General features: G+C 42.5%; 1 protein-coding gene across 6 annotated transcripts in view; it reads right to left on the reverse strand.

Annotated features, from left to right (window-relative positions):
* The window catches only part of DICER1 (dicer 1, ribonuclease III), a 44,713-nt gene that overhangs the window by 12,217 nt on the left and 14,139 nt on the right, over positions 1–18,357 (reverse strand). For 5 of the 6 annotated variants that reach the window (XM_075282441.1, XM_075282440.1, XM_075282438.1 and 2 more), the window contains 13 exons: positions 16,604–16,738; positions 13,943–14,103; positions 11,985–12,153; positions 10,383–10,858; positions 8,681–8,813; positions 7,836–8,078; positions 7,606–7,760; positions 4,596–4,728; positions 4,358–4,433; positions 3,316–3,455; positions 2,936–3,115; positions 1,702–1,915; positions 1,061–1,214 (listed from right to left, as the gene is read on the reverse strand). In XM_075282441.1, the coding sequence (XP_075138542.1) occupies positions 1,061–1,214; positions 1,702–1,915; positions 2,936–3,115; positions 3,316–3,455; positions 4,358–4,433; positions 4,596–4,728; positions 7,606–7,760; positions 7,836–8,078; positions 8,681–8,813; positions 10,383–10,858; positions 11,985–12,153; positions 13,943–14,103; positions 16,604–16,738 (2,369 nt within the window). Of the gene's footprint in view, positions 1–1,060; positions 1,215–1,701; positions 1,916–2,935; positions 3,116–3,315; positions 3,456–4,357; positions 4,434–4,584; positions 4,729–7,605; positions 7,761–7,835; positions 8,079–8,680; positions 8,814–10,382; positions 10,859–11,984; positions 12,154–13,942; positions 14,104–16,603; positions 16,739–18,357 lie in introns of those variants that run through there. The other variant, XR_012717250.1, reaches the window with a different exon arrangement.

Genomic DNA, 18,357 nt, shown 5'->3' on the forward strand with positions numbered 1-18,357 from the left:
ATGTAAATCTCATGGTGATGTTACTATAGACTTAATTGTGGTCTCAGCTACATAGCACTAGACAAAATCAAACAGGAAAGGCGTGGGGTCAACACTAAAAATATCAAGCAAAAAAAATAAAATGATGCTATATTTCTGTTGCATTAAATGAGTTCTGGAAGTGTGGTTAGAAAAGCCTTTACATTGTAGAATAACTGTATCTGAATGCAAAGAGATATCTTAGATTAGTGGTATGGGTTTGCTCTAGAGCCACAAGTTGGAGGTCCATAACTTAAAGAGGACCTTTCATGTCCTTGGGCACCTGCGGGTTTATATACTGCTAGAAAGCAGACAGTGGGCTGAGTTCAGCTCACTATTGGCTTTCCCGTTATGTGCCCCTGGTGAAGCGCTATCGGTGCCGTTACCGTAGCTGTTTAGTGTCATAAGGGCGTTTCTGACAGTCTGTGAGGAACACCCCTCCTGACAGTAGAGCCCATATGTAAATTGCCTCAATAGATTTTGAATATGTCAGTTTTTATTCATATGTTAATGAGCTTCCACCGTTCACTGGAAGTGTCTGTTCTATGTGTATGTACAGCAGAGATGAGCCATTAGCACAGCAGCCTCTGCTGTACATACACGTAGAGCAGACAGTACACACAGACACTTCCAGTGAACGGTGGAAGCTCATTAGCATATGAAGAAAAACGAACTAACTCAAAATCTACTGAGGCAATTTACATACAAAAGGTAGGTGTGGAATAGCCTTTCTAAAGGCTATGGAAGGATGTGCTTATCTAAAAATAACTTTTCTCAATGATAGAGCCCCTTTAAGTATCAGCTATACACTGTATGTAAAGAAAAGGAGACGCCTGTAGGATATCTCCTTGGAGAGCTTATGTGGTCATCTGCTGCCTGCATGCACTGCTGCTATGGAGTAGTCAAAGCCTACAGTGGATAGGTTAAAGTTAAAAGCCATTGCATTGGAGTCATTCGGGTCACATGGGACCTCTTTGGACTGTGTAACCGAATACACAAGAGATACACAATACAGTTCATTACAAACAGGCGGCGGGCCTACCTTGGAATGATAACTGCATCCTGGTAGTCTTCTAGTTTGAAAATGAAAGGATTCTCGGCTGAATACTGTGTACTAGGAATGCCAGTACGAGCTTCTGATTTCTCAATATCTTCCACAAACTTAAAATCTATATCCAAAGTGCCGCAGTCATTAACTAAGAGGAGAACACAGATCACAAAGGCATATTATAAGAGTTGTATTAGTTAGTTACCTACTTTACGACAGAGTCATTTTCCCTGGTTCATGACTGAATACATTTTCACATTTTTGGACATATGGTCGCAGGCTCCAGGACCTGGCAACAACTGCATATAGCTACACCCCTACCTCTGCGCTATACTGCAGTACTTCATAGGTTTTACTACTTACATTTCTGCCCTGCTTGTCAGGGATTTCTAACGGCTGGCAAAGAAAAAAGGCTCACTATACAGACACCTGGAAGTGGGAAGAGTGACTGAGTATGTGCGCCCACCAGCTGAAATTGCCTTTTGTATCTCTCTGTAATGCTGCCTCAAATTAAAGGCCTGTAATACCAAACAATAAGCTAGTAGGTGCATCTGTTAGAACTTAATAATGTCCCTGTGCATATCAGGAGCTGAAATGAACACAAATGGCATGAAACACCTAACAACGCAGCTTACCAACATTGAGAGGTAGAACACAATAAGCAGCATCGGCTGCTGTGGGTTTGAATTCTAGTGCAGGTTTCTCAAGACGAAGGATGTGTGAGAATATGTACTGGTGCAGTCGAGTGATGAGCTCAAGTTGCTGCAATGTTAAGGTAAATCCAGACTTCTTTAGCTCAATCGATATCGTCACTTCTCCAGAACGGGTGTAGACAGGGAAGTGTGGAATCTAGAAACAAATAAAATATGCACTTAGGCTAGGCTCACATCTGTGTGCAGGTTTCCGTTCAGAGGTCGTCCTTTCCCCCCTTTGAACAGAAACCTAATCTACATAAAAAAGCGGTTACTTTATGAAATCCGCGGACCCCATAGACTATAATGGGGTCCACAAGGTTTCCGCTCAAAAAGGGTGAAAAACGAGGAGAGGGGAACTGATTTCCCATACGGAGTACAAGCGCTAAATGTGAACCAAGCCTTAGTCTCTACAGAGTACAAGGTACAGAAAACAACACGGTCTTGGACAATTCAATGTTCTGTACATCAATAGATAGCTTTGCTAAGCTTTTGTAATGTGAATGAATGTTTGATTGTTTTTTGTATCAGATAATTGTACAGTGACTGGCCTTTTACCATTCAATTTGCTACTTATAGTCAGTTAGAAAACCCTATATAAAAACAACAATGTACCCCTATTTAGGGAAGTATAGATTTATTAAAGGGAGATCAGATAGCTCAGAATCCTCATCTTTATGGCCAAAGTGAAGGGCAGCTACGAAGAGCACCTCAATCTTTACAGGACCCGTCCTGTCCTCTATCCTACATTACACAGGCAACACAGGATATAAGTGGTAATAATGCTTTATTTACCCTGTGGCATGAAACACTTACTACTAAGTTACATACAGATGAAAGGGGTTACCCACTTTCTACAATATATGTTCTATGCTTAGGATAGACCATCAATATTAGATCTGTGGGGATCTGAAACCTGGGACCCTGCAGACACTAGTACCAAGGTAGTGCGACTTACCACGCTACCTCTGTAGCAGTGATCTTTGGGTGTCCCAGATAGGCCAACGTTTGTAGAAAGCTAACAACCCCTTTTAAGCAGAAAGATGGGGGGGCCTGGCACTGGTGCAGTTTGTAATCAGCATTTTCTTAAGGAACCTTTCTAGCAATTGGGAAGGGGGGTTGTCCAAAGTCAAGAATCCCTTTAACCTCTTGCCTTGATAGGTCGTCTGGTTTTTACCTGAGGTATAGGTTTGGCAGTCAGGATGCCGAAGCATCTAGTTGTGTCTTCAGGGGGGTAGAGCTTACGTCTCCTGAAGTTCAGTTCGTCTGGTAGAGGTGTTGTCAATACCATTCCTATTACATATAGGTAACATGGCTGTCCAGGCTTCGGATAACTGTTTCTCAGACACTCTGGGATCTGTAAAAATAGGCAGAGTCAAAATAAAAAATGTTCTCTACGATTGTATTCATCCATAAGAGGGTTGTGCCACCAAGACCTATATAAAAAGTACACAAGACCCCACTGTTACTACTGCCCACAGCACAGAAATTAAAAGGAGTTTGCTACAAGAAACATTATTAAAGAAAGAACAAGTTATTATGGGGAGGGGAACGTACAGCTTTAGGGTAGCATTGCCTCCTCTTGGTTGAACCTGGTCGGCCTGGGACGCTGGTCTCTTCCTCATCATGTAGATCAAGCTCCTCTTCGTACTTAACTGTTTCCTTACCAACTGGCATTAAATGGTCATCCAGTTCACCTGGAGAAAATAAGTGAACATTTACAAGGCTTTCTTTCACAAGACTGAAATTTAGAAATGATTACTAAATAATGTATAACTCTATTAAATCATTGTTAAAGAAGCATTCTTATTTTATATTTTTATGGCATATCCACTGGAATAAGTGTCTTAAAGCTGTGGATCCCAGAGGTGGGAACAGAATTTCCTGACCCACCATTCTATCTGGAGCTGTAGCTTCTCTCAGTAGTATTCTGTATTTAGAGCTCCCACACAGGGGGAACAGCATCCATCTGACATTTATGGCATATTCTGTGGATACATCATAAATGTCTTAGAATAAAGTATACATAAAAAAAAAAAAAAAAAAAAAAAAAAAAAATTCTACGCTGCACATCTTCAGACATCACTGGACAGGCATGGACACCCTGAATAGTTTGCCGTTTTGTTTAACCAGTCCCTTTCAGTGTTTGACGCAAATTAGGGAATACCAGCCAAGTGGTATGCTGGGGATGGGGTCTTGGTGTACTGTATTTCCTGTATAGCTAGCATACTCTAATTTGCATCAACATCTAAGTAGCTTATATCTTTGGAATGGCTGAATGGATTTGGATACACAAAGCACCAAAATGCTCAGGATGAAAGCTCCAATCATATGATGTATGTCACTGGGCTTTTTAGATGTGCTGACAGCTCCTCTTTAATAGATGTGCAGTCAGCCTGCAGAGCCCGAATCCCCCTAGTAGTATCATAGGGACATTAGGTAGATTCAAAGTGTCATTGTCAAACTGAAAAGTAACAGCTTTGTGCAGACATTAGTAAAATGTCCCTATAACAAGATTACCAGAAAAATGTACAAGTAGTGTTTAATTAATGTACAAGTTTAATAAGGAATTGCCATTCTATATAGAATAGACACCTACCGATCTGATGCAGCATCTTGCAGCATATGAGAGCCACTGCTCGTTCGGCAAGCCTGGCACAGTTCATGGATGGGCCCTGGCATAAACAAGTAGCACAGTGAGAAAAACCAAGTAAATGACTGCATTGAATTTGAGTGGTCTTTGACCCAAATGTTTGTTGTTTAAAGGACAAGAAAGAGGAAAGATCTCACTGGCAAGGAGCCTCATCAGTGACACTCATTTCTTACCAAGTACTTACAACAATGGGAGCTCTGAGCGGGGAGTTGATTGGCAGGTAAAGGGTTGATTGGTAGAGACCGCTGTGCACCTCTCGAGATTTACATTTTGGAGCAAGGTGAGTGAATGGGTCACTGGGCAGCCGGGCACAATACCTGTGTATAGAGGGATGACAGCATGACTGAAAAGTAAAATCTCGGAAAAGGTTAGCCTCTTCACATTGCATTCCCCACCTTGTAGGTTTAAGATATATTATTGATGGATGCGATTGAGATCCGTGGGATCACCTGCAAGTAACGGTTGCGAGTGGTGCCCGCACTGATCATGGTTGTTAGTCACTTAGATACCATGGTCAATTGCAACTGTGCCACTCAAGCCATCGCAATTCATGTGCACCAGCATTTTGGACTCATTTGCTGTACCACACACTATGTCAAAGGGAGTAGGGATCGGTTGCTATGATAGTTAGCCATCACAGATCTTCTATTTTACCCTGCCACAGGTAATAGAAAAGTGGTCTAAATACACAAACACAATATAATGCAATGCAGAAGAAATGCAGTACACTATATAACATCCAATCCATGAAATAGAAAAAAGTATGACAGCGCAGCTTTACAAGGATTTTAGCAAGAATTGTAAAAATAAGAATGTGTTTCTTCTTTTCTTCTCTTCCACTATATGAAATTCCTGGAAAGTGGCTAGCTTGCTGGATTAAGAAGAAAAAAAAAAAAAAAAAGGGGGACACAGCAACACGGATATAGATCTGGGCACTAGGAGGCTGACACTAGGAATAACCAAAGATGTCGGATCCACCTCTTGGCTACACCCTCTCACAAACACTGTGCTAGCCAGTTGGTAACACAGCAGTAGGAGAGAGACACATTTATTACTAAAAAAACAAAAACAAAACAAGCGCACAGAACCTTATGAACCCAAGCTTGCATCGGCAGAGACCACAGAATGGATCTGGTAGAACTTGGTGAAAGTGTGGACAAAGGTCCAGGTGGCAGCCTTGCAGACCTGGCTGTTGGAAACCTGATGCCGAACAGCCCAAGAGGTTCTGACAACTCTCGTCGAATGAGCAGTCACATGGAGAGGCGGTGGCCAACCCTTGAGCCAGTCTGCTATCAGGCAGGCCTAATTCATCTGGAGATTTAAGCCTTGGAAGCAGTCAGGCCCTTGTGAGGTACCTCAAAAGAAAAAAAAGGTGTGTTAACGACAGGAAGGGCCAAGTGAGACAAACAGACCCGGATTGCCCAGACCACATCCAGGCAGTGAAGAAAGTGCTCATGCCTTCGTTAATGTGACAATAAGAAACCACCTTGGGCAGGAAAGACAGTGGCGGACAAAGGACAACCTTGTCCTTGTGGAGAAGAAAAGGAGGTTTCCGGGACAGTGCAGCCATTTCAGAGACCCTGCAGAAGGAAATAACGGCCAATAGGAAGGCAAGAGAGAATGGAATAGGAGAAGGAAAGGCTCAAAGGGAGGAGCCTGAAGCGCCAAAAAGGACGAGATTGAGGTCTTCTGAAAAAAAAATGGAAATGGCAGACACTTGCCGCTTAAGAGAAGACAGACCAAATCCCTGGTGCAGACCAGATTGGAGAAAATCTGGAATCCAGGGGAGAGAAAAGGATAGCTGATCATAGCTCTCATAGGAAGTCATAGCTCTTGAACCACAGCATGTATGCTTTCCACATGCAATGATAGATCTTAGACTGGGGTTTTCAGTACTTGAGTATGGTCTGGATAACAACATCTGTAAAATTGTGAGGTCTTAGGACTTCGGCTTCAATAGCCATACTGTTAAACACAGCTGAAGTAAGGTGTGGAGGAAAAGCAGCCCCTGAGACAGAAGGTCGACTTACTGTGGAAAAAGCCAAGGAGCACCCACCAACAGGAACATGAGATCCATGTACCAGGTCCCTTGGGTCCAATCAGGAGCCACAAGGATGACTGGAACCCCCTTGGTCTTGAGTTTCTTGAGAATCCGAGGGAAAAGAGAAGGAAGAGGAAACAGATACAGAAGGCACAAGACTGAGGAGGAGATCACAAAAGCGGTGGCGGTGATGGTTTGAGGGTCCTAGGCCCTGGCCACGTAGTGGCAGAGTTTTTTGTTTAGATTGGAGGACCCCACCGAGAGCACAACAGGAGAACTTCTGATGAATTAACCAACCAGCGAGGTTGAGCTTTTCTCTGGTTAGCTAGTCTACTTCCCAGTTGTCAACGCCTGGAATATAGAGCACTGACAGGGCCAGGACATGACACACCGCTCAAAGAAGAGAGCAAGAGGCTTATTGCATGGCCGCTCAGTTCCTGATGCAAATTGATCTGGAGGGAGAACTGTAGCTTAGACCACAGGCCCTGAACAGTCAAGGCACCGAAGCCTGCTTCCCAATGGGAAAGACTGGAGTTAGTGGAAATCACCTGCCAACAGAGGGGGAGAAAAGACTTCCCCTGGGGAGGAGAACCACCAAGAAGCTCTCACAAACATGAGGAGTCAGGAGGATCAGGTCGCTGAGGATGGACAAAGACTTGTCCCAGCAGGCCAAAATTGATTATTAGGGAGGACACAAAGTGAATTGAGCATAAAAGGACAGCCTCAAAGGTTGAGACCATCGTGCCCAGGACCCGCATTCAGAACCGAAGTGAAAACCACCAGGCTAAAACTGGCTAGGATAGTGTCTGTGGAGAGAGTACAGCCCAAAGGCGGAGCTAACGTCTTTTGCTTTTCCTGGTCAGCCTCCTACTGGCCCCCAATGAAATTAACAAAAAGATGAAAACTCGCTACAGAAAGGGTTTTAAAAGAGGTGCTGAGTGTAACAAACCTTAAGCTGTTAAAAGTACTAGGTGTGTACAGGTTTTCAGCCCTTGAATACAAGCCATATTCCCATTCCCTTATAGTAAGTATAGATCTTGATAAATGAATAAACTAAGTATGGCATACGGCTGCATTATTTTTAACTCTACAATAAGTTTCTCCTACAAAAAGCTGAGAAAAAAAATAATACTTTAGTCAGTGTAATACATACCGATTAATGTGACCAATGGCGTTGTTTAAGGTAACCCTTGGGCTGCCATCATCTTGCCTTAACACGTATGGCGGGAAGATCCCATCATCATCCACAATGGCATCAGACTCCATGTCCCCACCATCCATAGACTTGGAACATTTATTCCTCAGGATCTGTAATGCAAGTTAATGTGAACCCCTAGAGCTATTCTTTTGGTCTATATACAAGTATTGTTATTTAGGTCATACCTTCTCGATAGCTTTATAAGTTTTCAGATCCTCCTCAAAGCCCTTTATCCTGTCTGTGTCTGCCAACATGATGTAGTTTGAGATGGGGGCCCGGGCACGACCTTTAGATTGAACGTAAGACCTGTACTCTGCTGGAAGGTCAAAGCGCACAACCAAGTTGCATTTTGGGATGTCCACGCCCTCCTCCACGATGCTGGTGGCAATGAGCAGGTTGGTTTCATGAGCTCGGAACTTTCGGAGAACCTAAAAGGGAAGTCAAGGGATTGTTAATGGACTCAATACCATACACATAGATGGAGTGAAAATTTATTGAGATTAAAAACCCATCCTGACCTAGTACTGTCATTGGCCTGGAGAAAGATTTATGCTGCAGTGTTAATATACTCAAAATACTCAGCTGTGTGAGCCAAATGAAAACAATGAATGACTCAATTTATTGACAGCAAGCACAGCTCTTAAAAAAAAGTCGGGAGATGGAGTGAAAAGAGAAAAAAAAAAAAAAAAGTTCCAAGTTACTTTCTTGTCCATTAAGATGACATCAGGGTCTTGCAGCTTAGAAAGTTCATTCCAATCTCCAGCCAGCTTTAGATTTACTTACAAGCAGTAAATGGTGGTATTTAACTGTCAGGGTCAATAAGCTACAAAAGAAGCAGGCTTGACCTGTAATGGTCTAACAAGTGATAGCTCCGGGTCTATAATGGCACATAATTATAACATGGGCTGGAGGGAGTTCAGGCTGTGGAGGGGAACAGACACAAAGCAGACTGAGGACATGGGCTGTGCCATGTAAAAGTGCTTGTCTCTCAATATCAGTAAGGGAGGGGGTACAGCGCTGCCAGTGTTACCTCCTCCTGTTTTCTGAACTCCACTTCCATCTGCTTGTTTCGGGGTTGGTTCTTTCCGATGCCGTGTCCAGTTATGAAGTTACTGCTAATATAAGCCAGCTCAGGGTCCTGTTTCCCGGCCTCCTTTATCAACCTGTTATGGTAGGCAAGAACCATTGGTTAGATGCATCAATATTAAACAATTATTAGACAGCTTCATGGACAGTAAAGGGGACGGGGGAGAGGTAAAAGTGAACCACATCCCCAAAGTCTATTTACATGATATTTGATGCATCGAAGTAGCTGCACATTTTGGGCAATGCCTTAAAACAACACAAAGCAGGCAAGCCATAACTTTTAGATCACCAATAAGTCCTTATAGTCTCAACCATTTCCACGTATACTATAACACTAAGACAACACAGGGTTGGACCTGAGCCCCAACTATTAATCCTCATTTTGTTAATACAAATGCATTGGTCAGGAGCCCCGATCGGTTCCTTAACCAACGCATTTGCATTGACAAAATGAGGCACGGAGCAAAGGACCTGCATAAATTAAACGAATGAGGAGGTCCTTTAGTGCTACAGTAATGATATAGGACACTCCCCCTTCTCTAGCAAGAGATATGAAAGCCAGGGGGCCCCTGCTGCTGCCCTGCATTGAGGAGAGGAAGCTAGAATAAAGTGAAAGTAAAACACACAGGTACATGCTGGGGTTACTATTCCTAGTAATGTCAGGCATTTGGGGTTATTAATTTAGTTTCAGTAACTCCATGTGCCTCACATTAATAGCAGTTAACCCCATCATATCACTCATATTAACCACTTTGTGGCCCATATAAGGGTTACTAATATGTGAGACACATGGGGGTAATAGTAAAGGACCTTAATAGAGATGAGAGAGTAGTATTCGATCGAATACTACTATTCGATCGAATACTCGTATCGGTCGAATACCACGCGGGAAAATTCCATTGAATTCAATGCAAAAACCTCCTCGTGCTCCTCATCCTGCTACTTCCGGAACTTGGATCCAAGGTGTCGAACTTTGGTTTCCATGGAAACTGGAACAACATTCCCATTTTTTCCCATAGACTATTAAAGGATTCGATATTCGAACGAATACTACTCGCTCATCTCTATACCTTAATTATGAAGATACCTAATTATTACCTCCATATGTCCCACATATCAGTAACTCTTATGTGAGGTACACAAGGGGTTAATGTGAGGGACATGATGGGGTTAACTGTTATTACTATGAGGCACATGGAGTTACTAAGATGTAATGCACATGACTATTTTAATTTTTGAAATTCTCCAGTAGCTGCTGCATTTCCCCCCCTCGGCTTATACTCGAGTCAATAAGTTTTCCCAGTTTTTTGTGGTAAAAATTAGTGGACTTGGCTTATATTCGGGTCGACTTATACTCGAGTATATACGGTACCTCTTGTATTGTATTTCTATAAGGTACATGCCAAAAAACCACTGCATGCCATATTTTCCATAGGATGCAGTGTGTATTTGGTGTATGCACCAGAAAGCTCCTGGCATACATGTTAAAAACATATTCACATGCCATTATTTAACAAAGAACAAAAAATGGATCCAATGTCATCCATTGAGCTGGTATAAGTCCATACATCTTTTTAGTGTCAAAATTAGCAAGGTGAAATTATAGAAGAAAATGTGGGTGGGGGGCGTAGGCCCCCTGAATTTACCTATTTAGGACAACTGCTGTATATCTACGCTCTACAAAGATTATCCCACATAAAATGTTGGTAAACGGGGAGGGGAAGCTGGTCTCCGTTTTCTCTTTCTCCTCTATCTCCTCATCTTCATCGTCATCATCCTCAGAATCGCTCCAGGACACATAGTTATCTTGATTGCGGTTGTTGTACCATTCCACACTCTCAAACTGTTGCCGTTCATAGGGCTTGTATTTGCGCAGGATCTCCAGAAGCTTAATAACTTTGGGTGTGACGAATTTTAAGTCGAGGGAGGCGGGGGAGAAATGCTCCTCGCACAGAGCATGTATCTTCCTCAGGATGGTGTCTGTAAAAAGCAGGAATTTCCTATGCAGCTCTTCTTGCTCGTGTTTAATATATTTCTGCAGTTCTCTCACCATCATCCCTGCAACTTTATCAGCGCACCATGGACCCAGGACAAGAAGAACTGCCCGGCAGTCTGTGAGAATCTAGGGGGAAACGCAAACTAGTTACCAAACATACACTACTGACTGGTTATCATAAAGCTATGATATTGGATTAAAAGTTGGAGACATGATCTAGAAGTGCTCTGCATGCTAGGATCTATACCAGCTGCTACAGTGAACCGCACAGGCTCTTATCTAGTAAACGGAAAGTGAAGTCTGACACAATTCTGCTGACAGTAATTCCAGGATCAGCCCCTGCACAGGAGACCTACTACTGATGCAAGTAGCATTTGCTATTTTAATAATATGGACAAAGTATAATTACCAGTGTGAGCAAACAAATGGCACAGAGGAACGCAGGCCTCACATGTAAACTAGAAGTCAGGGTAAAACCCCAACGCTATTGAGCACAAAACAATAATGAAGGAGCAGGAGGTCCGAGTATGTGGGACCATAAAAAGTGTCTTAGGTTAACGGGAGAAGAACAAACAAAGGAACACGCAATGGAAATTACAATCAGGGAAACACATAACAGAGGGAGAGAAGGAAAAGGGAGGGAGTAATAGTTTGAAGGTAGAACAACTAGCAATCTCCTCTAAGGAAGGAGGAAGACAATACAAAACAAGAAGTAGCAAGGTAGCATTGTTTCAGGAAAAGAAAGAAGAGAACTCAGATGATTCCTGGAATTCCAAGGCCGCCAGAGAGCATCAAATTTAGAGGGGTCGGGGGAATTCTCCGCCACCAGACCCTCCACTCTCTTAATAAGGAGAAGCTCCTGAAGAAGTTTCACCAGGGAGGTCACAATAGTGCTCCTCCAGTGCCTGGGAATGACGGTTCTAGCAGCTGTGAGAAAGTGTCTCAGGAGGTCCTTCTCCACCAGAGATCCTGCTAGGGATAACTGAAAGAAGGGCCAGTAGGGAAGTTGCCACAATGGTGCGACCAGACACACATTAGTATACAGGGCGAACACAGCGTCCCAAAAGGGCCCTTGATTTGTATTTGTATTTATGGCAAAAGTTTATGGTATTCAGGAGAAAGTAGCAGGAAATTATACATTGTGCACGGTTGTTCTACACTGGCCCATCTACTTATAGCCTTGTGCCAAGCATTGTTGGTGGCATTTTAGGTAGTGGATAAGGCTGGATCTTGCATGTTCAGACTTTTGTACCTGTTTGGAGATGGATGTTGAATCTCTCTCTTTAGAAAGAATGGGAATGTTGCAGTCATCCAGGAAGTGAAGCGCATCATCCAGTTCAGATAAGAGCCTCTGATAGAGTTCGCTTTTGTCAAGATAGGGGCCACAGTCCAGTACAATTTCACAAGGTTGTGAGGCATACCTTCAACAAGAACACAAGAATAAAGAGAATAAAATTAAATATGAGATAGTTGACAAAAATTCTTTGTAGATTTTTAAAATTTATACCACAGAAAGCTGGTTAAAAAAAGAAAAGAAAAAAAAATCTAATATTGACTAATAACGCAGCTCCCATTGTTTGCAATTTTGTACCCGACTTGTATTGTAATACAAGTAATATACCATAGAGTCTGATGAAGGCAATATAATATGGCCGAAACGTTACTCTACACCTTGTTACATGTGTAAATAAAACACTGGTATTGCAGGACATACACAGTCTGAATTGTGAAGACTTTTCCTTGGTTATACTACTGGAGTGGGACCCTAAAACACTATCAAGTAGTTAAGTTATCTACACCTCACTTTAAGGGCTCGTTCACACGGGGGGGGGGGGGATTTTGGCACAGAGAGTGACGCTGGGAGCCGCATCACTCTCGGGTCAAAACCCACCTGCCTCAACCGTCGCGGTTTCCCCCTCTGGAATCGGCTCAAATGAATGGGCTGACTCCAGAGGTTGCTGCCGCCAGGCGGAAGCCATGGCTCAGCAAGCTGCGGAATCTGCCTGAAGAAAGGGCAGCACGCTAGTGGTCTCCATAGACCACCATTGTATGGAGGCGGATTTTGAGGCGAAATCCGCTGTCAAAATCCGCCTCCTTGCCCCCCGTGTGAACTAGCCATAATAAAGATTGTCATGTTCTGGATATCTTTGCATTGCTCCTCTCTTTTTTTTTTTCTTCTTTTATTATAATCAGCAGCAGAAGGTGGTGGCTTTAATATAGCAACTATTTGGCTGCAAAAACTGGCTTTACACATATTGTCAATCTGTGCAATTTATCCCCTTAGATTCCGCAGGCATTAACAACCACCATGTCTAAACTATTTGACAGAGGGATTGGGTTGTCCTGTATAGGCCTGTCTCCATGATCACAGGCAGAACTTACTAGTCTGCCTGAAATCATAAAATAAAAAAAATCCACAAGAACATGAAGAAAATCAGGGCACTCACCCAAGCAGACGTGAATAAACACGACTCCTTTATTGAATGACCTAAAAAAATCAGTACAGCGGGGAGAGGATGGTAACAAATTACAACAGCGACGATCGTTTCATGCTAAACGCATTGCATCAGGCCTGATGAAACGATCCTTTGTTTCCATCCTCTCCCCGCTGTACTGATTTTTTTAGGTCATTCAATAAAGGAGTCGTTTTTATTCACGTCTGCTTGGGTGAGTGCCCTGATTTTCTTCATGTTCTTGTGGATTTTTCGTGCTATTTTCTATGCAGTGAGCACCACCGACATCATTATGAGCAGTACGTTTGTCTGACATATATTCCTTGCTGATAGCCAAAAAAACTGGTTTAAGAAGTTACCTGCTTTGGAATTTAAGTGGTGCCGCTTATTTTTTTCTCTCACTTTGTGTATTACAAAATAAAAAAAAGTTTGCAAAAATTAACTTTACATTCTACATGTCTGGAAAAAAATGGTGTAATGTTAAATGTAGAAAAGTTAAATTAGGAGTACGCCTAAACCGTGCCAATGAAAATTGCAATTTATTCTACAAAAACCACACTCTTGGACATCTTTGTTGACTGAAAAATGCCTTTTGGAATGCAAGAATTAACAAAAAATGAAATAAATTGCTTGGTCTTAAAAGGCCAGGAAGGTTTTGTAAAAGTTAAAAGGAGTCACAGCAATGCTGCAAGAAATGTCCATGAATACACAAATCCTTTACAAGGAGATGAGGTCATGTATTCTGTGTAGCATTTACCTGTCTAAAACCACCAGATCAGTTGCAGTTTCAGCATTACTCCTCAGAATTTCCTCCAGTTTCTGGATCTTCTCTTTAAGGTCGCGAGGGTCACATTTCCCATTCAGAATGGAGGCGGTCAGCCCCAAGATTCGTGGACACGTCTGGCAACCTTCACAGATCTGTGCATGACAGGAGAAGCAGGATATGAATCATCTTATTGCAGAAAAGATCATAATAAATGCAAGTTATGCCACATGGGCTTACACCCCAACACCCAAGGAAAGATAGAAAAAAGTACTATGACAAATGCACAACTTGAGTTTTTAGCTGCTTTAATACAGCAAATTCACTTTTTCTACAGCAATGCAGCACTGATCAATAAATGCAAAACACACGTATGGTGTCATGAAAACCAAGTGTTAACTTGACCAACAGCACAGATGTATAATAGCACCCTAACTGCTAAGATAAGATAAGATAAAGCCAAACTTCCAGTAGATGTTGTTGGAAAATCTACAGTAAGTGACTTTAAAAATGCCTGGAATAAAAACATGTCTATCCTAAGATAAAATGGTAATAATATAGGGGCAGACTTGATGGACCGTGTGGTCTTTTTCAGCCATCAAAACTTGTATATTTCTAGATTTCTATATCCAGTCAACCTTGTGGATCTAGATAAGACCCTATGAAAGGAGTTGGTGTTATAGTCACAAAGAGAACAATGTATTACACAGGAGCAAGTGGATACATTGCAAGTGGGACATAAAAACCTTTAATACCATTTTAAAAATGCATTTAAAATGACAAAAATATTTAGAAAAAAATAAATTTTTGTGAGCATACACTAAGTGGAAACAAAAAGATCTATGGCATATCTACATGACAGAAATAACCTGAATTAAATGGAAGAGTTAAGGCTGCAGAATAAACGCAAACAAATGAAATGGTCATTAACCACTTCTTGCTGGAGCCATATACCAAACAGATATTTTTTGTTTTAATAACTTCATAAGCAGTAAAACTTTTTTGATGAAGTTTCTATTGGGACTATTATGGAATACATGTGGCCTTTTATTCTATTATTTGGAGGTAAAAAAAGCAAGAAACCCCCCCCCCCCCCCCCCCCGCACACCAAAAAAAATAGGGAATTCAGTAGAGATGAGCGACTACTGTTCGGATCAGCCGATCCAAACAGCACGCTCCATAGAAATGAATGGAAGCACCTGGTACTTCCGCTTTGACGGCAGCCGGCCGCTTAACCCCCTGCATGCCGGCTACGTCCATTCATTTCTATGCGAGCGTGCTGTTCGGATCGGCTGATCCGAACAGTACTCGCTCATCTCTAGAATTCAGCCATTTTTATTTTTAACCCCATTACAGTATTCACCGTATTATGATTTAGAATTAAACAGTCTGGGCATCCTGTGACATGGCAATGCCTGACGCGCTTATTCCCCCCCTCCCCACCCCCTTTTTTTGTGAGGTTGGTGTGGTTTCAAGATCTAGCACCCACACCAGTCAGCAGTTTGAAGCTGGCAGAACTAGTGCAATATAGGGACTCAAAAGCAGATTGAGCATGTGGACTTAAGACGGAGCCAGACTGCTAAACAGTGGTTATCTGTGGACAACACAGGTTATAATGAAGTTCGCCGGATTTACACTTTTTATACTGAAACCAGCAGAGAGAAAAGTCCTCTGTGTAGGACTTCTCTCTTACTATTCTCAGCAGGTTCTGCGGTGGAGTCTCCAATGGAGACTCAGGCACAGATGTAAACCTAGCCTAAAATTAATACCCGTTTCAGACCATGTACTTGGAACCTTAAAGGGGCTCTTTTTGGGAAGTTTTTTTGGGAAGTCGTTTTAAACTAAGCACATCCTTGCATAGCCTTTATAAAGGCCACTCCACACACACCTTTAGTATGTAAATCGCCTCAGTCGTTTTTGAATGAGACATGTTTTTATTCATATGCTAATTAGGCTCCAGCGAGCACCAGAAGTTCTCAGCAAGCACTCCTCTCTCCATGCTGTGTGGTGTATGTGAGAGCAGGGAGATGAATTATCAGCCTGTGCTGTACACACAGGAAAGAGACAGTGCTCGATGAGACTTCTGGTGCTCGCTGGAGGCCAAATAACATGTGGATAAAAACAGGCTCATTCAAAAACTACTGAGGGGATTAACATACAAAAGGTAGGTGTGGAATAGCCTTTCTAAAGGCTATGCAAGTATGTGTTTAGTTAAAAATGACTTTTCCCAAAGACAGAGTCTCTTTAACACATTGATCTGCATACTCAGATGACGGTTCTTGTATTATAGGGACTGTATACAGTACTACACTACTATTGTATACAGAATGGTACAATAGAAGGATGACATACAGTACTGCATGCAGTATATACTGTATGTGATTCTGTAATCAGTATATACTGTATAGCAAGGTATATACTTGGCTGCCCATGGTCTTCCCTTCAAAGTGCTGCTCAACTGTGTTTTGTTTTTTTTTTTTAAACCAAAAACATAGCCACACCTGTCCATAGGCTTCATCTGGTATTTTAGGTCCTAATCACTTCAATGGAGCTGAGCTAGTAATAGACAACTTGCGCAACTCTCTTTTCAGAAAGCAGCCACGTTTTTCTAATCCTGGACAACCCCTGTAAGACGTGACAAGCTTTTCCTCCTACCTTCATGATCTCACGATACGGGTGATCCTGGATGGCAAGGTGGCACTCGTCGAACACCAGGAGGTTGATCTTGGATAGGGACAGACTCTCGCTCTTCAGGACATGGAGGAAGATGTGACATGTCATAACCAGAATCTGAAATAAACCATAAAGAACGTCAAACCTCAGAGATCCCGTCAGGAACCTGCAGACGTCTGGTTTGAATTTCGACGCTCACATGTTTTCAATGATTCCTTTGTAAACTATCTGACAATTCCCATCACGTCCTGTGGCTGACACGCACCAAATTGCTCTTGTGCTAAACGTTTCAGAAGAATGAAGTTTGACAAGTACCCCAGTGAAAACTCAAAGCCATGGACTTAAATTACTGCCCCTTTTATTAGACGCCTTGTAACAACCAGATTTTTTTTTTCCTTTTACAGTTGCTTCTTGGGTAAATGTGTTACCAACACTGCAAAATAAGAGGAGATACTGGACACCCCTCCTCCACTTACAGGCTCTGTAAGGACAGATGTTTTAGCAAAAGGAAATAATCCTATTGCCGTTATGACGGCTGATAAAAGTAAATGTCTGCCTTTGATACAACACGGAAGAACCACCCAAATGACCCTCTCATGGAGGTACAGAGCTTAACTGGTGCCAGCTATAACATGACTCCTCATCGAGTATCAACCCTTAAAGCTATAAAGCCCTGTAAATAAAGGTCCTTGTGTCCTTTAGGACATATTTGCATCTGGAAAAGTTGGGTATCCAAAAACAAAGCAGTTCTATGTGAGGTTGTCACTCAAAGCGGTGCAATGTTGTATGATAAATTTCAGCGCAATTAAGCAATAGTGTCAAAGAAAACAATGACAACCAACAACCAGAGTATATGTCGCCAAGAATAGCTTAAAGATTTTTCTTTTCCATAAGAGAATGACTCTCCAGCCACCCATTCCTTACTAATCTATTGAAGTACGGGACAAACGCAAGACAGCAAGACTACAGAATCGAACTTCGCTGGGCACGTAGATCCGTATAGGAGCAGTATACTTAAAATGGAAAGAAATGTGTGAAATGATTGCAAGAGTAGGCACACCATTTAGAGAGCCGTTCCGTAGGAATCCCGGTTCTTGTCGGTATGCAAATTAGTTCTCTTGCAGCACTGGGGGCGGGCCCCAGCGCTCAAACAGCACTGGGGGCGTCCTCAATGCTGCCAGAGAACTCTCTCCAGCGCCACCTCCATTTTCACCAGGTACGTCCTTTTCATCTGGCGCAGGTCTCAGACTTCTAGGCCTCGGGCCTAGCAGACTGCGCATGCCCACAGGCCACGAGAAAATGGCCGCTTACAATACTGGGTAAGCGGAGAAGACAACGAAAGGTAGGAGACGAATAGCCTTTCTTAAGGCTATTCTGATGTGTTACTTAAAAAAATAAAGTGTATAATAGGATCCCTTTAACATTTTATATAGGCTGAGAAAAGATTATAAAAAAAAAATAAGTAAAAAATTCTCCCCTTTCCCTGATTCTCTGGTGCCTACGAGTGTGTTCTGGTCTTCTTGGTCCAGTATTGACATGTGCCGGAAGTCCCAGCCACACGTGACCACTGAAGAGCCCTGTGATGTTGCAGGTAGTGACAATCTCATGCCCTTCTCTAAGGTCGCCGATTGGCCTCAGCAGTCACAGACCAGAAAGCGTTGGGAGTCACCAGAGCATCGGTGAAAGGGGAGTATGATAATTATTTTTTTTCTTCCACTGTCTCCAGCCTATTTAAA

This window comes from Leptodactylus fuscus, chromosome 7, assembly GCF_031893055.1.
Source record: "Leptodactylus fuscus isolate aLepFus1 chromosome 7, aLepFus1.hap2, whole genome shotgun sequence".
Classification (NCBI taxonomy): Eukaryota; Metazoa; Chordata; class Amphibia; order Anura; family Leptodactylidae; genus Leptodactylus; species Leptodactylus fuscus.